Raw genomic sequence first — 18999 nt, 5'->3', positions numbered from 1 at the left:
GTTTGTTCCACTGATTTGTTTGCCACATGCAGTCCAGGTTATATTCTTCTCCCCCTTGATTGCTACAAGGAGGGCCTCTTTCCTGCCACCTTTGAGTTCCTTCTACTACACCTGTTAACTGATGGTTATGTCTCTTGTTCAAGTTTCTCTCTTTAGGAAAACTGGTTTACTTTCATTTATAATCACCCTTCTTTGGTTTAGGCAATGCTGATTGATTGTCATCTTCCCTTTCAGGTAGACTAGGGAAAAGGTATCCCCTTTTATTTATAATTGCCTTTCTTTGGTTTAGGCAATACTGATTATTATCTTGTTGAACTATTGCCCCCTCTTGACTTTGGCAATGATGGTTAGAATCTTTCTTCATTCGTCTCACTCTCTCAATATAATTGGTGATCCAAAAAAGCTTTAATTCATAAGTTCAATATTCAAAAGGTTGATTTCCAGTCAGCGGTCTACTACAGAGTGCCCCAGGATAACCTAGCACAAGCCCACTCACCGGTCTTTCCCTGCAATTCCATTTAACCCACTGCAGCTTCAAGCTTCTTCTCACGTTGGGACTTGGGTGTCTGACAACTCCTGTCAAAGTCCGGTGCTTGCGCCTTCTGTACAGGGACTCTGCTTCACTCCTTGCGTACTCGGTGCTCTACAGCCATCGGAGCACGGTACAGAATTAGGAGTGCTCTGCTCTCGCATGGGACAGCCAATATCCGTACCGCTTGCCGCTGCACGATGTCTGCTCTTCCAATTCCCAGCCCCTAAAACTCTCTTAGCACCGCAATTTGTTGGAAATATGGCAGTCCCGGGATCTTCTTTCTGCTGCTCCCACTGCTGCAGACTTCTAAAGGCCTGCACCTGAAGGGACTTCAAATATTCAAAGGTCCTTCTCCGGTGTAGGTCATTAGAACCCCTAGACTGCACACTAAAGTACTGCACCTCTGAGCCCCTCTTCCTTGCCTCAGTACCTATTGCATTATGGGACTTAAACTCCCTAAGGTTTTGAGTTACCTTATTATATTTCATACAGCCTTTAAACAGAGTGAATTAAAGATCTTTAGGAGAGGATTTTTTAAAAAAGGTATTACTGGTTGGTTCTTGATTTTATACCTCACACCCAAGGGGAAATCATCAGCAGTGATATTATTGATCTTCTGATTCTTACACAAATCATTCCCATGATAACCATAAGGTTCTCAGCACTGACATTTTGGATGATTTTGGGAAGGACAGCCTTACTATGACAAGAAGCCATTAGGTATTCCGGTATTAGGGAAACCAAACCCTCTGAAGATTAATACTGCATCTCTCCTCAGTAACCCTATTTCCTTGGTGGCCTTCTCCTCCCCCCTTTGCACCTCCAGGGTTCGGATCAGGTAGCAGCTATCTTCCCCAGGCCAACTGGGAGGAGACTTTAGTCTGGGATTACCCGAGGACTCTGAAGGCTCATCGCAGGCGTCATTTGTGCAAGAATTTACCATCTGGCAGAATAATCTGCTTGCATTCAATGTCTTGTCCTGTGCATGCCAGATTTCTTTTTCTATGCACAAAGTATCTTCAAATCCAGATCTGGTAGTCCTTATTGAGGCACTTTATGATGCTACTGATATGTGCAGGATTCTGATCGCTCTGAACTGCGTGGAACACGTTTATCCCGTGCCTTAATAATTTCTTCCTCTCCTACAATCTTCCATCAAATTGCTGCTTCCTCTGTATGTTTTTGGTATTCTCTTCTCTACCTGTCCTGTTTCTTCTGTCATGCATGTGTGAGCTAATCGCCCTAATGGTGTGCTCAAATCTATCAATCAAATCATTAACAACTTTACTGTCGCCCTGTTCCACATCCGATACAAAATGTGCAAGTTCCAGGGAAGCAAAGGTGTTTGCTTTATGCAATTTGGTGGTATTCCAACACACCCTATATCGCCATGTCTTTAACTAATAGAAGAGCTTAACAAAAATTTAGTCTACAGTGCTTGCACTATTGCCACTAACTCTAGTGTACCCTCGCTGATTGTCACATATGTAAAAGCCATTTAACATTTTCAATTAATATGGATATAGCAAGGTAGCCCACGAGAGACCTTTCTGAATTATAAAACTCCCTACTAATCGGCAGGGAATGAATGACATCACTGAAGGTAAACAATTCGGCAGGTATTCGTGCATGGAAAACCCCACCCATAAATACCGGAATGCTGTCGTTCAAACTATCGAGTAGTATCCTCATTGTATTTAGATTTCTTGCATGTAGTGTCATTCCCAGGGGGGGGGGCAGAGGTGGTTGGAGGGGAAATCAAACATTGATAATTAAGATGGCCATTAAGTCAGCCAACGCTATCAGTGCTGGTTCCTAATACTCCAATGATTTTGTATTGAGGTTATTATACCTCCTTTTGGCCGCTTTAACGATCCCTTAACTGCAGGGATGTGGTTGGTAGATCTGCTGTCAAAACTCAAGGCTATCAGCCATCCATGTTTCCTGCAGTAGGAGACTGGGAAAGAGATCCATATATTCAAGTAGTCCATCCTCAGCGCTATGATGCAACAACTCTTTGGTGCTCCAACAGCAAAGCACAAACAATCCCTTTTGTTTGTCAGGGTCTATTTAAAAAATGTGATTGAACACCTTAGTCAGCCATTGCCAGTAGCCCTCTACCTCCGAGTGTTTTCCCACCAAACCAGCTTGATTGTCCAGTGCTTTGCGGCTTACATCACCCATGCAATGGCCATTACATTGATCAGCACCCTTTCCCTCCAGTCTTGTCCAATGAGGGTACCTCCCACCATCTTCTTCAAATTGCAGCAAACTCATCCCAGTTCTAGCAGAAACAGGTGGAAGCACCAGTCGATTATATCTAAAATTATTTCGGGGAATCTTCACTACTTGGCATTGATAACCTATTTTACAAAGCTCGAACTCGTGTAACATAATGAAATCAATTATAGTATCAGAAGTGAAGTGCACATTGGTTGAAAATCTGTTTGCATTCTCCACCTTTTCGACTATCAGTATATCGTCTGTTGTGCTGACCCTCAGAGAAATGACACTGGAGTGTTTGAAGGAAAGCAGCAAGATTAAGGAGGTGGGTGTCATGGCTGATGTGATAGCACTTGTACCTGAAGGGCACAGAAAGTATCCTCTGCCATCCCTAGCCCACCCTCCGATATAACATCAAATGATGCTTGACAGGCGATGGAACCTTTGAGTCTATCGGACTTCCCGCTTGTCTGAGCCATGTTATCCCTCAAATAAGTGTAGATTCAAGCTGTGTAGTCCAGAACAGCAGCTGCAGACCATCAATTGCTTCTTCCTCATCCCCAGGACATAGATTAACGGGGTCTAGTGCTTGACAGCTATCAGTCAGAGGGGACTGGTCATACCTAGACCATTTTGCCTTGCTCGAGAATGAAACCCTGACTACTGTTCACTTTGTCCATCAAGAGTGGGGTCCACTCAAGTTTGAATGTAAACTTTTGTCACCCTCTCCTAACCCCTTTTCGCTAGAACAGGGTCTACCCGTCATAGGTTTCCTGTTCCTGGCGTGCCCCTGGCATTTAGCTGTGCCCCTTTTGCCAGCATGCTCCCCATCCTTCTCTAGATCAAAATTGTTATCTGCATTCTCAATGACCCAGCATGTACAAGAGTCAGAGGCAATAATTGTAGCTTTATTGTTTATGAGTTCATTTCTAGTTTTATTAGCAATATACATAATCGTCTGCCGCACAACTCTATGCTTCTTGTTTGCACTGCATTTACCTGTCCCTTTAGATTGACTCCCCAGTGTCTGCACAGCGAGATCAACACAACCATCCATCCCACAAGTGTCCAACACATTTGTCACAATGCTCACTAATCACTCTCACTGTTCTCACTCACCACATGGATCTGCTCACCCATAATCAACCCAATAGTTAAACCCCACTGCATAATTATCCCTGTGCTAGTTATGGCTTTACTAATAGCAGGACAACCTCCCCCCAAGCAGAGATAGTCTTTTACACTTCATTAATGGATGTGTCAGCAGAAATGCACTTACAAATACATTTCTGTGGTATTTAATTCAAACTTGAGGAATGCTGATCTAATTTAACTTCAGCACCATCATATTTGGTAATCAGAACAGTAAGAAGATTTTCCAATGCTGAATACATCAATGCAGACGTTCGACTAACACGACTCGCAAGGGACAACAAAGAGCGCTTTAGATCCCCAGGGTCACTAACTGCTTTGTCATCAATCAACAGGGAGGAAGACATATGCAATTCAGAGAGCAAAGACAAAAAAGCAGTTCCAGCTTTGTAGGGTAAATCGGCAGGTGTGACAGTGAATTGTTACAGCCTACTAAGAGACTGCGCAGCAAACTCTCTGATCCCATCCCCCTCCCTCCTTTCAACAAAACAGGAAACAGGGAAGAATTCTGGATCAGGCAAAGGGGTGTTGTAGCCATACAGGAGGACCTCCAATGCTGCCATTGCAAGTGGTTCACCAGGCCCCACTATGTCCAAGGAAGGTAAATCAGACTGCATAGATATAAGGCTGGCAAGGATACTTGTTTAGAGCCTAGACAAGCAAGAGATGAAGACAGGCCAATATCGGTTGATCATGCATCATCGACAGACCCCACCCTCTCGCGGTGGCAAAAACCTAGTTATTTTAGTAGATACTTTTCCCTTTGATTAAACAGCAGATATCCAATAGTTATGGGAATACAGGCTCTAGGATGCCGAAGGGAATACACGAATTTTGTAGCGTCAGCTTCTTCAGTGCTTTCCACATTCCTTACCAGTTCATCATCTTCCAGAAAATAACTCATCAAGCACACCCGAACCAGCTCCCGCTACGTCATACCATGTGAAGTTAACGCATGCCTACGTCATACCATGTGAAGGCAACGCATGCCGTGCACTTGACTGCAGCGCCCCTTCAGCTCTTCCCAGTGACTTAATATGCAGCAGCTCAAAGGGATCACAACCATGCAGGCGCTGCCATGTCCAATGGGACTGGAAGTCCGATTCTGTTAGGATGGTATGCTGCCCGCACCAAACAGAATACACTGAGATATCTAGGAGGCTAAGAGCACACTCGCAGTGGTCATCCACCCAGATCGCACAGATGTTGTTCTAGCTGTTCCTTAGCGTCATAATACAATGTAGCGGTTGGTGCTCAAGAAGAAGCAGTGCATTTTAATGCCCATGGTCTGAGGTGTAATCGCAATTTTGGTGTTCCAGGTTGCTGCTAATGAGCCGCGTTTAACCTCAGCCTATTTTTCTTTCCAACAGCTCCTCCCTATTTTGTGTACGGAAATCTATCCTTGCACGTAACTTAGCGATGGGTACACCAACGAGTGGCTGGACGCTGTCGCTCACGTCAGTGGGGTAGGGGACAGAAACCTCACTGCACATTGACAGCCACTTCAGCACCTCTCCATTTCTCTGATAACTGCAACAAGACTAGGATGTTGAAGACAGTACTAACTCACCCACAATTCCTGCAGTTAAACAGGCCCTGTCCCCACTGTACATCTCACCTAGATATGGTATTTACTCAAATATAATGAATACCAGGTTAGGAAAAAGCTTGGCCTGCCAGTGAAGCACCTGTATCCTTTTCCTTGATCCTGCAGTAGTAACACTCGGCACTACAGATAAAGGGTGTTACAGACACTTCTAATCCCAGAAAATAGCCAAATACTCCCAAAAAATAAAAAGGAGTAAAAATTACTCCCAACAAAAATAAGAAACATACACAGCGGAGCATGTCCTCCTGCTTTTACCCACACGGCTTGATGGATAGGTTTGGACCAGAAGTACACATAATAGTACAAGAGAAATCTCTACTATTACTGCCTGATCGGAAGAGGCAGCAAGTTACCCTTCAATGTGCATTTGGTGGAAAGAAATATTTCTTTACAAAACATTTTTGTTTTACGAGTAAAACATTTTTACTCGAGTATTATACTACCACTGGGAATGGCACTTAGTCTTGTACTCTCTAAAAAATAATTTTACACCCAACTTTAAAAAATAGGGAGTAAAATACTCACACTTCAGAATCTTATCTGAAGCACTTGTAACACTGCCTACATTTCCAGATTCCTCCGTATTTTGCCCACTTTCCGGGGATAGAATTTAATCCATAGTTAATTTGCGGTCACCATTAACTAGGTTTCACTTGGGAAAACAGCACAAAAGCTCCAATCTCTTGAAAGATTATTAATTTTCTCGTGTGCTGTATCAAGGGAGTATGCACAAGACCCAGAAACAATAGTCACTGTCATGCACATACAGGATTAATTTGTACCGATTAGGACATGGGAGGAACGGACAGCCAATATGGCTCAGCAGATAGCCCCGGGCCAACTGGGACGGGACGACAACACTATCCGAAGGAGGGTGGCTGAGGGAGTGCATCAAAAGGATGACTGTAGGGGAATCTAAAGCATAAAGGACCAGAATTCATGATCCCCGGGATGCCCCATCGCTCACAGCTTGCGCAGTACAACACACGTCAGACATAGGACATTGTTTACAGCAGCAAGCCCCAAGGAACTACCTGTATCCACAGGAGTATACACCCGATGGCTTGGAGATTAGCTCTTGCATGGCAAAGATCCCTAAAGCTCCCGAAAGGAGCAGCTCTTAATTTGCTATTTTCAAATAATATCCTTCTACAGCTTCTCATGAATCCAGTCTAGCATTATGTCATGGGGCCAGCAAGCAGTGTGCAGTGACCATTCCTAGCTATAGCGCTGGAACCGAGCTGGATTTGCACCCAGCCTCAAGGTCTCAGATGGAAATTCTAATAACAGTGCATTCAGATATTCTCCTGGTGAGCTTCCACAAGCATTCCAGAAGCACCATCCATCGTTTTGAGAAGTGTCTCTAAAGAACCGAGTAAAATGAATACCAGGGCTTCCCACTTCCATGGCTGGCTGCATGCTACAAAAACAGGCAGTCTTCACAGATTGCCATAAACGTTCTGCCACTAAAGAGTAACATTCAGAGACAGTATTAAAAAAAAAAAAAGAGAGAAAGGATTCCGCTTCACAAAAGAAAATAGGTTGGCTCAGAGAAATCAAGGACATATTTCATAGCATAGCAGCCAAAGCCCTTGTTCTGAAATCAACCTTTTCAAAAAGGTGAAGCTCAAATACAAAGTAGAGAAGTAACAGGAGGTGGTGTAAGAGGGCTGCATGCAGTGCTCCAGAGCCATTAGAAGGGATGACTACATGGATGATTCTTGTGTTAGGCGAAGTTGGAAATCTGAAGCAGGCAATAATGTAAGAGGCATACTTTTGTTTTAAGCAGAACTGAATGCAACACCAAGATTAAACAAGCCATTTGGAAAATAGAAAATAAAAAAGGCTTACACTGTATGCAGAAAATAAATACAAAATCTACATTACCGTGTGCCAAGTGTCCTGAACAACGCCTGCTTTTTCGGTCAAAATTTCAATCAATCTTTGAGCCTCCCCTTCAGTGAAAGACATGCTGCCGACAGTGGAAAGCAGGGTGTTGTAAGGAAGGTAAATTGGGCCATCAGAATCTGCATGGACTGAAAGAACAAACTAAAATTACTCATTTTAGAAAAATGTCAACGTCTTCGAGACATAACATAGTAGCAGGTTTCACACAGAAGCGGAATAGACCACTTCATGTTTCTTCCTAACTTCGAATGCTTGTAAAAACCCTTCAGTAGTCCCTCCTCCAACTGTGGATCTAAACTGCTGGGAACTCTGTGATATTCATCTTCTGCGTGTAGCTTAAAACGACCTTATTATTTTGATAACAGCTACCAGAAGCCACTTCTGACTTCGCAAGCCGGCAAGTGCCAGGCACACCTACCTATGTGACATTATGTGTATAAAGTCAAATCGCAAAACAATCAAAGCACAATGTGGCATGTAGAATAGACAAAAAAAGGTTACACTTAGCAGCTCACAGGGAACTGATGCTTGGGGTGGCTTGCTTAGTAACTCCTCGTTTTCTAGAAGTAGCATTACTCTGATCACTGATCCCCTGGAGCTGCTTTTAGATCATCAAAAAATTACAAGGCAAGAGATCCAACTAATATCCAACTATCGACCCCAACTATGACCATTGCCGTTATACAAATATTTAAATAAAGTCCACAGCCTGTGTGGGATCCAGGCAATACTTCATTTCGATATGGATGTTATACAGCGCCAAGAACTCGACAATGGGGGAGGAAGGATAGATCAGGGGCAACACGTTGGTCTTGGAAGCAAGACAATGCAGCGCAACATGGATTCGAATCCTGAAAAGAACAATAACGATTAGAGTCAAAATTTGATATAGATTAATGCTTCAATTGTCACAGCTTATGATTGTGCGAGACTTTCCGTGCCCTGATGAGCCAGGGGAGAACAGCAATGATGGCCTGTTTCTGATATGAACCAGGCCTACAGCTGCTTTTTAAGTTTATCATCAACTGCATTTCCTTCACACAGATTGTTTGAATTAGGTCCAGTTCACAAATATTGCCAATGATATGAAGAGCCCCCTACTGAGAAGGAACCCTGCCAAAAACACTGTTCGATGGCACGCTGCCCACTCAGGGAGGCGATCTATACCCACTGTGCCTTGCCAGAGACAAAATATCCATTAGCAGATCCATCTCTTTATTGCAACGTTGGTCTTTTGTCCATTCAGTATGAAGTATGGCTTAAAATATTGCTATTTTGGGTTTGCGTCAATACAAGGCGTCTTTATTACTGGGTAAGCCCCAAACCATGTGTGGCAAGCAGACTACTTCACCTTGAAAAAGTCTGGTAACACCATTAGAAAATTGTTTGAGGAATGGTGAATGAGTCACTTTTTGACTGGTACAGAGTTGGGACCTAGGTCTATAGAGTATTTGTGATTTTCTGGGCTGTGAGAAATACCTGGGTGGTTATCATGCCTCAGAAAACGTGATCTGTACATAAAATGAAAGCTTCATCTTTTGCCAATAGCCGCTATAACTGCTAAGTGGGAAAAATCTAGGTCTGAGCTCGGTCTTTTTTAAAAAAAAACTTGTAATCAAACTTCACCCCACTTTTTATTTTCCTGTCCCACATAGAGACCATAGAAAGAAATGTTCGGTTACACACAGTATCCAACTCTAGAGCAGCTATGGCGTTTTTCAATTTCGAATGTGGTTAAGATGCTTTAGATTTATCTAGATGCTACGTGGCGCAGAACAGTGATTTTGATGTAATCGATTATCTGATCAACTGCAGCTTTATTTTTTCTATCTGATATTTAATGTGAATTGTGTAATGAATTTGTTTTCACAAAGTATTGCTTTTACAGATTCATGTATTTTATCTGAATAAAACAAATATAAAATCAGTCAGATTCCACCTAAAAGGACAGTTCGGTGCCAAAATGGGAGTCAGATTCCGCCTAAAAGAGGTGGAAGACTGTGGGACTCTGCCGTTTATGCGTGTTGGTGAAGGTTGTCTGAGGTGAAGCGTCCTGCAAAAAGGGGTTTAGCTGCTTCTGCTTTAGCTTAGATCACAGAAGAGGGGTCATGTGCAAGTAATTAGCACAAACAATCCATGTGCCACAATAAAGTTCTTACATCACACAGCCGGTATGTCAAAATACGCCACATCACACAAACCCACATGGTGGACGATGGCATGCATAGGATTCGTTACAATTTGCAAATGTGTCAGCAGTGAAAATTAGTCAGAAAACTATTCTATAGGATCTATGTATTTTGGAAGCTTGAACCCAAAAGTGTTAGCCTAAGCTCCAGTGGGGAGGAAGAGAAGCACCACGAGGGAGTTAAAAAATGAACATATTGTCTGGAACGAAGCCAAAGCTCGGCTTGAGGCCTGGGCAACGAGGCCGTAGGTTTACATGGAAGACTAAGATCTTGCTAGACACAGCCGCTGGTAGCAGTAGAGATGGAACTACAGGTTCATTGTGGGGAGTGAGGACCCCAAAGCGAGCATAACTGACATTCTATTGGAAGTACTGCACCGGAGAGAATATTAAAAAAAAAAATCTGAGAAAGTGTTAAGAACAGTGAACCATCGACAGACTTAGGAATGTACAAAAAGTGCCAATATGTCCAAACAGGACAGATCAGAAGTGAGGTTGTTTAGACGACGAGGAGCTGGATTGGAGCCCAGTGTCAGAGGTATCTTTGGCTGTTGTGGTCACAATTCGCCAAGCCCTCCCTTAAATCCCCACACCCCTAGAGAGGGCAGACTAGTTAGCCAAGGTGGACGCCCAAAACAAACAGGTCAACTGTTGCCCTCAACGTATATTTAGCTTGGAGTCGATAGACTCCTGCCTCATTTACGAATGCCACTTGTCGTCCATTTTCATGAGTCTATACTGAGCCAACAAACAGCAGCCTGTACCCATTCTACATGCCTCTGCCACCACACTGGAGCGCTAAGACAGTCAGCAGCTGCTTTGTGGGGTACAAATAATGCTTTCTTTTTTTAATAGAAACACACTTATGAATATTGATAGAATTCGGAATTTGTTTGCAGTCAACCATATTCTTTCTAGCAATGTCCTGCACAATTTAGTGTTCATTTTGGTTTAGGAAGCCCAAACACCAATTCACACTCCAAACCTTATCCTAGGCCTCAGCTGATCATCCATTGTGTACGGGAACATTTATCCCCAAATCCTACATTTTAAGCCTGGTCTAACCAGAACTCGAACGAACAACCTATTTTGTTTCAACATATCCAGGAGTAGAATTGTTCTTTAAAATGGCACCGTAAACTTGCTAGTAAAGTTTTTAAAAAAAAGTTTACTGCATCACCATGGTTTTTCAGTACCAAAAATACTATGCCTTCAAGTTCATGGGATGGGTTAATTTCATTTAGGTCTAGTATATAAAACTAAGTTACTTAACCTGCAGGTCTGGCAGGATTTTGAACACTTATCAAGGCCTGCACCCGACTACGTTGTTGGCGTCACCATAGAGCTCAAGCTGTGTTTCTCACGCCACAGAGAGCAATGGGTCTGCGTATGGATTACCCCAACTAATGTAGGGTGCACATATGGGCAAGACCACATGAATATGCAAAATGATATTTCTCCTCTGGTAAGGTACAATGAGACAAAACCTGACTGTAGAATCTTGCGAGTGGATACCATCCCAATGAACAGTTTATTTGGTTTTCATCATCCTAAACCGACATGCTCAGAAAGCCTGGGTACCACATTTGCCTCGGCCACGCCAGTGCGTCAAGGATCATCCTGTACCGGTACTGTCTAAGTTGACTGATGACTCGAAGTAGTAGCGGCAATGAAGGGAACGCATACAGAAACAGGCCTTCCCAAGGGAATGAGAATGCGTCCCCCATGCTCCCCCCCGGAAGGGGGAAACCTGCTTGCGAACCTCCGGCACTTGGTGTTCGCCGCCGTAGCAAAAAGATCAACCTGGGGACTGCCCAATTTGAGGAAGAGGTTGCCAACTTTATCCTGCCGAAGCTCCTACTCGTGGCAAAAGCGCAGCTCCCTGCTGAGAGAATCAGCAACGTTGTTCTTTACTCCTGCCAGGTGAAACAGGATGAGGAACATCACCCCCGGGCGACGGCCCAGTGCCACAAGTCCTGTGCCTCTTTGGAGCGCGCTGGGGGATCTGGTGCCCCCCCTGCTTCAGAATGTAAAAACATTGCGGTGGTATTGTCCACGAAGACCCTCACCATTTTGCACCTGAGGGACAGCAGAAATGACCCGAGGGCCCAAAAAACTGCCCGTAGCTCCAGGACATTGATGAGTAACATCTCCTCTTCCGGCAGCCATACACCTCCGGTGTAGGCTCCCCATCCTTCCAGGGAAGCATCCGTCATGACCGTTTCCTGGTACGGGGGGCTCTGGAAGTCTGTGCCTCTGGCGATGTTGGAGCGCATGCCCCACCACCTTATCGCTTGACGGAGCGCGATTTTGTCCTGGAAGCCTCTGGACACTTGGACCCAACAGGAGTTAAGGAATTCCTGTAGTAGGCACATCTGCAATTTGCAGAGCCGAATCAGGTATATGCATGAAGACATCATTCTGAGCAGCGACTTGATAGTCCTCACTGTGGCGACCCTTCGTGCCAACAGCCGTTGCGCCATGCCCAAAATGGCTTTATCCTCTCCTCCCGACGGTGATGCCAGGCAGGACACTAAGCCTGGATCCAAGGAACAGCGCTTCCTGCGATGGAGTCAAGCAGGAATTTGCATAATTCACAGAGAACCCCAGGTCCGTCAGCAGTCAGACGGTCTTTGCCGCATGATCAACAGCGATTTCCTTTGACTTGGCCCGGATGAGCCAGTCATCCAGGTAAGGTTGCACATGGATCCCTTGCAGTCGTAGATGGGCCGCAGCCGGAGCCAGGCACTTGGTGAAGATTCTGGGCACCGACTTCAGTCCGAAGGGGAGAGCCTTGAACTGGTAATGCTTCCCTTGATATTGATATTTTATTTATATTGCGCTCGTACACAAGTATTTCAGAGTGCGACAAGCGAGGGGAGGGGAACAGGGGAGAACAAAACAGCGATCTTACTAGGCGCAGTGACATTGAGAACGTGCAAGTGCATGGGAGAGGGGGAGGAGACAAGTGCATGGAAGATGAAGTGGAAAGTGCGAAGCAGAGGAGAAACGGATAAATAACAATAAATAAGGCAACAAACAGTGGTAGTGCAGCCAGCTAGGTTTAAGGCAGCAGACAGGGTAGGTCTGATAAGTGGCCCGGAGGCACTGCGGGAGGGTGGCAGGGTGAGCAGGTACCTGGGCCCGGAGGCCAGAGGGTGGCCAGGTGCACGGTGGCAAGAGAGAACAGATCAGCAGGCGAGGGGGCCAAAAGGCAGAAGAAAAGAGGAAGGTCTTGAGGCGCTACCGGAACCGGAGATGGTTCTCCTCAAGTTTTAGAGTTACGGGGAGGCTGTTCCAGAGGGAGGCCCCAGCCGAAGACAGATCTACCCCACAGCTCGTTTCTTTGAAAAATGACTGACCCTGAGGGAGTTGGGGGTAGAAATATGAAGCGCAGAAACATGCGCTGTCCATCGTCATTGGCGACGTGGAAGTACGCGTCATCTAGATTCGACGACGACAGAATTGTCTTGCTCCTCCAGCTGGCCGAGCATGTGCTGCAGCGTGACCATCATGAACTTCTGGGACTATGTACTTGAGTTGTCGTAGGTCAAGAATGGTCCTCCAGCCCCTGGTCTTCTTTCTTACGAAGAAGTACCTTGAGTAAACTCCGGAGCCCTGCAGTCGCTTTGGAATTAGCTCTCTCTCACCATTTTTCAACATGGCCCGAACTTCACGCAGCAGCTGAGGGATGTGCTGTTCCCGTCAGGCCACTGGTGGCCTTCGTGGACACTTGCATTGAAATTCCAAAGTGTGTCTGTGGGCAAGAGTGCCCAGCACCCATCAATCAGTGGAGATGGTCTCCCACACGCTGACTAAGTTCGCCAGCCAGCCTCCCACCAGGGGTGGGGGCCCGACGCCTTGGCCGATTCAGTCCGGCTTGGTGTTCGGCGCGCCGCCCTGGGAGCCTGGATGATGACGGCGCCCACCTCCGAAGGCCATGGAGCGATCCCCGTTGGATTCCTGGGTTGAGGACCGGGAGTGTTGGTGGTAAGAGAATGGGCCCCCGCCAAAACCCTTTGAAGACCTGCAAGTCCATCCTGAGGAATGAAAGGACAGCCAGTGTTGTTGCAGGGTGCCCAAGGCACGGGCCGGCTCTGTGTCGGTCTTGATGGCCTGGAGGGATTCATCAACGGTCTTCCCGAACAGGTGGTCTCCGTTGAACGGCATGTCCAGAACCCTCGTCTGGACCGCCTGTCTAAAGTTGGTGGCCTTGAGCCAGCCACGGCGGCGAAAGGCAAACCCATGTCTGCAATGTCCAGGGCCACTGTGATAGCGTGGTCTAACACCACCTCGCCTTCCTGGAGGATCTCCAAAGTCTCGACCCGTTTGTTATCAGGGAGTAAATCCAAGAGTGGAGCCATCTTGTACCAAAGCTCCCGGTCGGATCTGGCCACGACTGCATAAGCATTGGCCGCCCTGACCGTCATCGCCACTGAGTAGAGGACCATTCTACCCATGGAATCCTATTTTTTCCGCTCGTTGTCCGCAGGTGAAGCTGAAGACGAACTCAGCGACTTCTTCCTGGTGGCCGCCATGACCATACTCTCTGAAGACGGCGGAGACTGCAGACACTTGGGTGCAGACTCGGCACCCGGTACTTCTTTTCAAGCCAGTCTCTTTGCTGGGGCTGAGGCAGGGTTCCTCAGCAGAGCCAGCCCTTCATCCAAGAGTGGGACCGACAGGATAGTCTTCCTCTTCGCCTCCCGGAGATGTACAGGAAGCCCGTGTTTTGCTCTTCTGGGGTAAGGAACAGAGCAATGAAAGGATCCCGCTTCGTCCGGTGGAGAAGCTCTCAGCGGCAGTGATGCAGTATCTCGCATCCCTGCGTCGTCCTGGTCAGTCATTGCCATGTCCGTTCCCTTTCTGCCTTAGGGAGGATTTGGGGGGAGAGAGGGAACGAAGGAGGGAGGGCAGCAACAGTTGGAATGGAGGTGTAGGATGCCTCCACCTCTTTGCCGGTGGTTGGCCCAGTGTCAACGGGGTAACTGCTGGTGGTGCCGTCTGCATCCTCCTCTGAATCTCTGACACCAGCGTATGGAGGGTCGAGAGGATAGCCTACTATATGTCTGAGGCACCTGGGGGACAGGGTCGCTGGGCCCAGCGCCAATGTCGTCATCACCGTTGTCATCACCGTTGTCATCGCCTCCGACGGGTGCCTCCCCGACGTTCCCATAGTCGTCGTCACCACCCTGGATGGATGTGGACGGAAAGCATTGCCTCCTCGTTGGATGAAGAAATGTCCATGCCTTGGAGTTCTTCTATGCCCCTTCTTAAGATCCAGAGGGGGTTGGGCCCAGAGGGGTCGGCCCCAGGCCAAGTTCCGGCATCCTCTTCTCTGGAGTCTTCTCCACCGGCTTGGCCAAAGCCTCCCACCTGGGACGAAGCGCCACTCGGGTGCCGCTGGACCGATCAGCCCCACTCGCCTTCAAGAGGGCACCAGCAACCATCTCGATGGAAGAGGACGTCCTGGTCAGGACCACCTGGGCTTTAGCTGAAAGGACTGACACCTCGTCCTGCGTGGACTCCTCCGGTTTCTCCCGCAGCTTCCCTGGTTGTAGCTGACTTTCTCTTGGACGAAGAGCTGGAGCGGTGGCTGTAGATCAAGGCAAAGACGAAAGCGCCCTGACCATCGCGGGACCCGCTGACGCGGGAACCCCGACAGAAGCGGACTTGTGGTGCTTGGCCTTTTGTTGGGCCCCATGGTTGGAGCACGCTCAAAGGACTTAAAAGCCCATCCAGGTTGGCTGGATCCGGAAGAGGCATGCCCTGTGAATCTCCCGGGGTAGAGGCCCTGGCCTTGAGCTATGCTGCCAGCCAGACGGGTCGATCCTTCATCGTGCGCTTGGAGAAGCCACGGCAGATCTCAATCTTCTTTATGCGTCGGCTGTAGACAATAGAGGCATTGGGAATGCTTGTCGACCGTGAAGACATTCCGCAAACCACAGCTGGTGCACAGCTTGAAGAGGGAAGCTCCACCTTCTGTAGGCCTGAAGAACTTCTGAACACTCGATTTCTGCTGTTGAGGGGCGATGAAGGATGCTGAAAAATGGGTCCCTGTTAATCAGAAGGATAAGCGATGGAGCACACTGGCTCGATTGAACTGAAAGTTTTCCTAGCAAAAACGCAAAAAAACGCAGAAAGCTCGAAGAGCGAAACGTGAGGCGTCCCAACCATTGAACGTGCGGTAAAAATCTGAAGATGGCTGCCTTATGTTGAGGGCAGTCATTGGCTGCTGCACTATGACCCAGAACTAAGTGATTGGTTGTTAGGAGAAAGACAGTTTAGAAACTAAAGTGAAACCGTTTTTTCCTTTTACCGAGGATTCCCAGCATGACGACGGGGAATATTCATAAGCATGTGAATCCATGCCAGACCCCATGCTGGAGAAAGAACTACAATACCCAGAGTGCTTGGCAGCAACGAGCATTGCATGCATGCCGCCGGAGAACCCTTAAGACCGCCTCTACCCGTGCCCAATTACTGGCGATTTTGGGCTGGTGCCGCACAGGCAGGGCGTGAGCAGGCAATTTAGTGATGGCGGAGAACGGTGGAGCGGGCGCAAACACGGGGAGATGCTTCGGCGCCAGCCCGTGAATTCAGATCCAATGTTTGCAGACCACATGGATTTCCTTCTCACTCAGACTCCATCGGAGGCTCCCCCAGCCTCAGATATTTGAGCACTACATGTTATTGTTCTGCACATGTTAAGTTGCCATGCCTGGCAACACACTGCTTAGTTTTGGAATCGGGTTTTGGAATGGATATATATTTGTTTGCACGACCCGCCGCTGGAAGTCCGAGAGGGGGAGAGGGTTATCTTACTCTTTCCTGCGTTTGAGCAATGTTTGCTGTTGTGGATCATGGCAAGTGGGTTTTGGAACAAGACTTATTCGGTCCTCGCTTGGCCAGACAATAAGGAAAGCATGAAAAACACAATTGTATCAACATGAAATGAGTATGAATATTTACTAGCAAAAGTTTGGTTTACAGTCCCATACAACCTAGAAGGGGACGCAGTTTGTCAGCATTTGTTTATTGCGCTACATGTTCATTTCTTCTGCTTGCTAATCATGTGCATGCTTTGTGCATATCAGATTATATGCATTATGTGTGTTGCATCATTACGATCATCGCTTTGTGTGCGACACTCATAGCTTATCTGTGTAGGTAGTAGGTAACTGGTTCATGGTTCGGATTACTGCGCTACGTAGTCCTCCACACCCCCACCCCTCACACCCATCCTTCCACCCTCCCCCCCCCCATGGATGTGGCCCCTTGATCTGCGAGGATCTCTTTAGGGAAGTCAACTCGAGAGAAAAAAGGCATCACATATTTTAGTATCTGCTGTCAAGTTTTTAAGGAGAAGGTCTCAGGATATTGGGTGGCATAATTTAGAATAACCAGAACATATCGATTCCCCAGCTTAGGTGGTTCAAGAAGTCCCACTATATCCATACCAATATGGAAAAAATGTATATAAAAAATGGGTAAAGATTGGAGTGGGACCGGGGAAGGTATAGGATACGGGCCAACAAATCCTGTTTATCACCCGTCCTCGAGTCTATGCTGTTCCTAAATGTTAGCCCCTCAGATCAGAATGGGCAATTTCCTACAATATCCGCAATAAATTTAAAAAAGTCACTTCGATCGTAGCCAGCTAAAAGAAACCCGAGTAGCAGGATAGCCCCCCAGTCAGAGCCCAGATATCTCAGCTACACAAAGAGGTAGACAAGTAAACAACAACTTGAGCAAGCTGTAGATGAGCCAATTACTCGCGTAGTGAATTTTGTCACGTAGCATTTCAAAGACTCCATACCTTTGGCCACAAGGGTACTGCCACCAAAGTTCAATTAATTAAATCACGATCGGACAAGGTCAAGGTAACGCACATCTAAATTATGTTGCAAATGTTTATTTGTAAATCGCTTATACACAAATTAAGTGCTTTAAAGCAGGAAGGGAACAAGGGGATATAATCGTCATGCTTAGGCCTTGAAAATTCTGAACGATCAGACTAGCACGTCAGGCCGGGGCAGGATGCCAAGAAGACTATTTGCACGAGTTAAAAATCACATACCAAGTTGAGCCTTGAATGTTAAGCATATGAATGAATGTCCATGCTTCAGTCAGTGTGTTCTTTTCAGTGATGTTACATATTAGCGTCACATGGTGCATACATTACATTATTTCAACTCTATAATCATGCAGTAGACATGCGACAAACGGTTATTTGCAAATCTCTTTGTAAATGCACAATTTCAAGACTAAACCATACTCACAAACAGCAAATGCCTTCAGATCCCGAAAGCTACTCTTAAAAAGACCAGCACCGCCCATGACCTGGGGTGGTTAGTACAGTCCACACCCTGTATGGACCCATTGCTCGCCTGACATTCTACACTTTTGTGCAACCGAAAGAAGGCATTGGGGCATGAGAGGAATGTGCAAAAAGGTTCCAAAATGAGAGCCTAATTAATAGGGATGGACACCACAGGCTACACGCTGACAAGCCAAGTCCTACGAGATTTGGTGTGGACCTCCGGCGAAGGACTTCTTGTGCTGCAGAAGAGTAAGCTGTAAAATGCCGCTCCCATCCTTCGACGATCTGAAGTCACTCACGGCCCGGTGATGAGCAGCGGTTATCCCCTCCATCTGAAACCACACACCCTATTTGGGGGCACATCTTACATGGAACCTGGTTTCTTATTTAGACACAGAAAGAACCTGGCAATGGCCACGTTTATCAAGCACCACAGATGGAAGCAATGGCACTAATGAGATTTCCATTATTTGGGTAAGTTCAAAGGGAATAATGTGGGAGGCTATGCCGCAAGAGGAGACGCAGTCCAATTTGTATTTCAGGAGTCCATAGGGCAGTGCTATTGAAGTTTGTTTATCCTATGCGCCCGCCACCCCCGCCCCGTTTGAAAAACCCAGTTAAATTATAGCACAGACCCGTGCATTAAAGTTCAACTATTTTCCAACTGAGGCAGATCACTAGACTTGCAAAGGCTGAAATGTTCCCCAGGTGGGTTATTTTATAAAGTGTTACAGACCTGCACATTCAAAGAAGAAAACCGATTCAATGCATACACAGACATCATTCGGATGGTGTTTGCAGAATGATTTGTCATTCAAAATCATATTTACACACATACTAAACCCAGAACTGTTGTGTGGTGCCAGAACAAGTGAATATGAACCTACATCACCTACTACACTGCAGAGTCCAGGCTTGACATTACTATAAACAATTCAAAACAGCCAGCGTCTGCACTTCATTTCATATACACCCGTAAAGGGCAATAAATACCATTATAAAATAATTCACAGGGTAAGAAATACGGCAGGTCTGCTCTGAAGCAGATGGACGTTGTCTATGGG

General features: G+C 46.5%; 1 protein-coding gene across 10 annotated transcripts in view; it reads right to left on the bottom strand.

The window, feature by feature from the left end:
- The window catches only part of RRBP1 (ribosome binding protein 1), a 441849-nt gene that overhangs the window by 367863 nt on the left and 54987 nt on the right, over positions 1-18999 (bottom strand). For all 10 annotated transcript variants that reach the window (XM_069607556.1, XM_069607549.1, XM_069607553.1 and 7 more), the window contains exon 3: positions 7404-7552. In XM_069607556.1, coding sequence (XP_069463657.1) covers positions 7404-7552 — 149 coding nt within the window. The remainder of the gene's footprint in view (positions 1-7403; positions 7553-18999) is intronic.

The sequence above is a fragment of the Ambystoma mexicanum genome, chromosome 4q, assembly GCF_040938575.1.
Source record: "Ambystoma mexicanum isolate Mex_15411 chromosome 4q, UKY_AmexF1_1, whole genome shotgun sequence".
NCBI lineage: Eukaryota > Metazoa > Chordata > Amphibia > Caudata > Ambystomatidae > Ambystoma > Ambystoma mexicanum.
This window is presented reverse-complemented; position numbering and strand designations above follow the sequence as displayed.